The following is a 3,859-nucleotide window of genomic DNA, read 5'->3' as shown; positions in this document are numbered from 1 at the left end:
AGTAACAAGATGTAAACAATGGTTATCTGCTGCTGTGCAATGCAACAGGCAGATCCGTGATTGGTCTCCTGTGGATGTTTGGATTTACTGACCACTCACGACAGAGCTGCTCTTGCTCTCTGACGAGACAGAGATCTTTGTTATTCATTCCTTTAGATTCTATTCTTAGCTTAGCCTTCCGAGAAACCTTTTCCTTTCTATTACTTTTTAGTGCAGTTATAATGTAGTATATATATATAATAAAATAATAAATCAAGCCATCTGATCATGGAGTCAACATTCTTGTCTCTCTCTCATCCTGAAAACCCTTGTGACCACCGTCACATCGTCGTCCCTCAGTGAGACCCATTTAAACTTCAAGAAACTATGGAGTTTAAATTTAAGTTCTTCAGAAGTTTTCTGAACACCCTCTTAGGGACTGAGTCTGATGTAAACAACACCAAATCCCCAAGAGGCTCATTAAAGTCCTTGTGCTGAGTCTGTGCTGCTGAGCTTTAAAGGAACAGCTCTTCCCAGGGCCAGCTCCTCTCCCAGCCCAGCAGGGCTGAGGGCTCTGCCTCAGGCACTGAGGGGACAGGAGCCAGACAGAGACAGGCTGAAGGCAATCAGGACTGGGAAGACATTGAGCTGAGACTTCACATGGGGAAAGATCTTCACAGCCCTGTGCATGGTGAGTGTGTGGGTGCAGGGCAATGTCCCCTGTGCTCCTGGAGGGATCTCCTGAAGCCAGCACAGCCCACAGCCTGGGGGAATGTGTCAGGAGGATTCTCCCATTTTCTCTGTGGCACAGGAAGAGGAGAATGTGCTCCAGTGCATGGCTCCCCATCTATGGGGACTTGTCATGAGCTCATTCAGGGCTGGGGTTTCCTGCTTGGGTCTCTGCTTTCCTGAATCTGTGCTCACACTTTTCCCTGGCTCAGCTTGGTGGCAATGGAAACTCAGCTGTGCTGGGCAGAGCAGGAGCTGAGGCTCTTAAATGGTCACCCTGAGGATTCCTGGGAGCCTCAGCAAGTGCCTGCACCTGCCCAGCCTCCAGATCCATGCAGCATCACCTTTCCATGGTGCCCAGGCTGGGGGAGCTGTTCTTTTATCCCTGCATGGCCCATGGACGCTGCAGGGCAGGGCTGGCCCAGGGGCTGGGCTGGGCTCGGGCAGCTCTGGCAGGGAAGGAGCCCGGGGCCACAGGAGCAGCTCGGGCTGGGACAGCTCCAGCAGCAGAGCCGTGGGCAGGGAGGGAGGGAGGCAGTGCTGAGGGAAGCCCTGCTGCAGGGCAGATGTGGCACCTGCTGGGCCTGCCCTGCAGGGCAGACACTGCCCTGAGCAGCACAGCTCTTGTGTCCCCTCGCAGCCAGCACAGCCCTCAGCCCGGGGGCTCGGGGCCCTCAGTCCCTCCTGGGCCGGCAGAGCAGCCCCAGAGATGAAGGGCATCTCAGTGGCCCTGTGCCCATTCCCTGCTGACCAGGGCCTGAGGGCCACTGTCCTGCCCTGCTGCTGCCTGGCAGGGGCTGGGCAGGGCTGGCCAGGGAAAGGCTTTTCCTCAGGCCCGGCTCTCTCTCTCTCCTTGCCTTGCCCAGGTGCTGCTGGCATTGCTGAGGGGCTCTCTGCAATGGCAGTTCCAGCTGCAGGGCCAGGCCCAGCCCTTGGGCTCCTCCTGTGCAGGCTGAGCACAGCAATGGGGTGTCCCAGCTCCCTGTGCCCAGGCAGCTCTGGGCAGGGCAGCCTGGGAGGCTGCCACTCTCCTGCCACTCTCCTGACTCTGGGAAAGGCAGGAGCCACTTTGTGTGCCAGGGATCCCTCTGCTCTCAGCGGTGTCTGCTGGCTGTCCAGGGTAACACGGGAGTGGATCTCAGAAAGGTGCAAGTGCAGGGCAGCTGGAACAGGAGAGAGGGACAGAGCAGCTCCCCTCAGTCTGCACTAAGCCTCAGACAATCCTCCTGCCTCCCTGGACTCTCTGTTCTCCCCAGGTGCAGCAGAATCTCTCGTTCTGCCTTCTGTTATCCCCATCCCTTGAACCAGGCAGCTCTTCTGCCATAGGGGAACATTCTTTATCCAAGTCCAAACACCAGGACTGACCCCTGCTCTCACTGTTGCCCTGCACTGACTTGGGATCAGGGCTGACTACCAGGTGTCCTGCAGGCCAAGGTCCAGCTCCACACACAACATTGGCCAGCAGCAATCAGGGCTCCAGCAACAAAAGTGAAGGAAGGTCTCTGAGACGTGGACAGGGCGAGGTGCTCAGTGGCAGGAAAGGGTCTATGAGAAAGGGCTTTGACTTTTCTGTGAGAAATCTCCCCTCAATTATCACTGTAATTCCTTTTTCAAAAGGTTTCAATGTCTGGAGACAGCAAATGTCCAACAGCAGCTCCATCAGGCACTTCCTCCTGCTGGCATTGGCAGACACGCGGCAGCTGCAGCTCCTGCACTTCTGCCTCTTGCTGGGCATCTCCCTGGCTGCCCTCCTGGGCAACGGCCTCATCATCAGCGCCGTAGCCTGCGGCCACCACCTGCACACGCCCATGTTCTTCTTCCTGCTCAACCTGGCCCTCAGCGACCTGGGCTCCATCTGCACCACTGTCCCCAAAGCCATGCACAATTCCCTCTGGGACACCAGGGACATCTCCTACACTGGATGTGCTGCACAACTCTTTTTCTTTCTGTTCTTCATTGGAGCAGAGTATTTCCTCCTGACCATCATGTGCTACGACCGCTACGTGTCCATCTGCAAACCCCTGCACTACGGGACCCTCCTGGGCAGCAGAGCTTGTGCCCACATGGCAGCAGCTGCCTGGGCCAGTGCCTTTCTCAATGCTCTCATGCACACAGCCAATACATTTTCCCTGCCCTTGTGCCATGGCAATGCCCTGGGCCAGTTCTTCTGTGAAATCCCTCAGATCCTCAAGCTCTCCTGCTCCAAATCCTACCAGAGGGAGGTTGGACTCATTGCAGTTAGTGCCTGTTTGCTATTTGGTTGTTTTGTGTTCATTGTTTTTTCCTATGTGCAGATCTTCAGGGCTGTGCTGAGGATCCCCTCTGAGCAGGGACAGCACAAAGCCTTTTCCACCTGCCTCCCTCACATGGCAGTGGTCTGTCTGTTTGTCACCATCAGCCCAATTTACCACCTGAAGCCCCCCTCCATGTCCTCCCAATCCCTCGATCTGGCCCTGTCTGTTCTGTACTCGGTGGTGCCTCCAGCCCTGAACCCTCTCATCTACAGCCTGAGGAACCAGGAGCTCAAGGCTTCTGTGAGGAGACTGCTGACTGGATGCTTTCGGAAACATTAAACTGCAGGGTAATTTCTGCCAATCACTTGTAATAAAAGTCGTCTTTAATACTTCTTGATGGTTTCATTTGGAGGGTTTACTTTTTTTCATATTGTCCACAAATAAATGTCAATGTTTGTGCCATTTCTCATTTTGTTCCTCTCCACCTTCCTTATGGACACAGACTGTATCAATGAGGGGCGGCGCTCTCAGTGGCTTTAAAGGAACTAAATCATCTGCCAGCAGAGTTTTCTGCAGAGATGCCCTTGTGTTGCCTTCTCTGGAGCTGCAGCAGCAATGTCTGTGTGCAGAGCTGGGGGCAGATCAGTGCTGGCCCAGCAGCTGTGCCCAGCAGCAGCAGCAGCACTTGGTGTTGCCAGTGCTGCTGCCGTGGCCCTGCCCCGCTGCCCTGGTGGCCCTGGTGTTGCTGCAGGGCCTGAGTGCTCTCGGGGCCGGGCACAGCCCTGGGGGTGGCAGTGCCGGGGCTGCAGCAGGGACAGGCCATGGGCACTGCTGGGGCAGCGCTGACGCCTCAGGCCAGGCCCTGGGGGCTCCAGGCTCCTTGCCCAGGCTCTCTCAAGAACACACCCAGGCCAATG

At 56.1% G+C, this 3,859-nt stretch overlaps 1 protein-coding gene across 1 annotated transcript; it reads left to right on the top strand.

Moving 5' to 3' along the window:
- The first annotated feature begins 2,348 nt into the window (after positions 1-2,348).
- Positions 2,349-3,281, top strand: LOC135441578 (olfactory receptor 14J1-like). The gene has a single exon (XM_064701134.1). The coding sequence runs from the start codon at positions 2,349-2,351 to the stop codon at positions 3,279-3,281; it is 933 nt and encodes a 310-aa protein (XP_064557204.1).
- The last annotated feature ends 578 nt before the right edge of the window (positions 3,282-3,859 follow it).

The sequence above is a fragment of the Zonotrichia leucophrys genome, unplaced genomic scaffold (assembly GCF_028769735.1).
Source record: "Zonotrichia leucophrys gambelii isolate GWCS_2022_RI unplaced genomic scaffold, RI_Zleu_2.0 Scaffold_349_54043, whole genome shotgun sequence".
NCBI lineage: Eukaryota > Metazoa > Chordata > Aves > Passeriformes > Passerellidae > Zonotrichia > Zonotrichia leucophrys.
Note: the sequence above shows the minus strand (reverse complement) of the source record. Positions and strands in the feature narration are given on the sequence as shown.

What these genes read in the sequence shown, in the direction of transcription:
- LOC135441578 (XM_064701134.1), top strand. Translation starts at nt 2,349, where the DNA reads ATGTCCAACAGCAGCTCCATCAGGCACTTCCTCCTGCTGGCATTGGCA.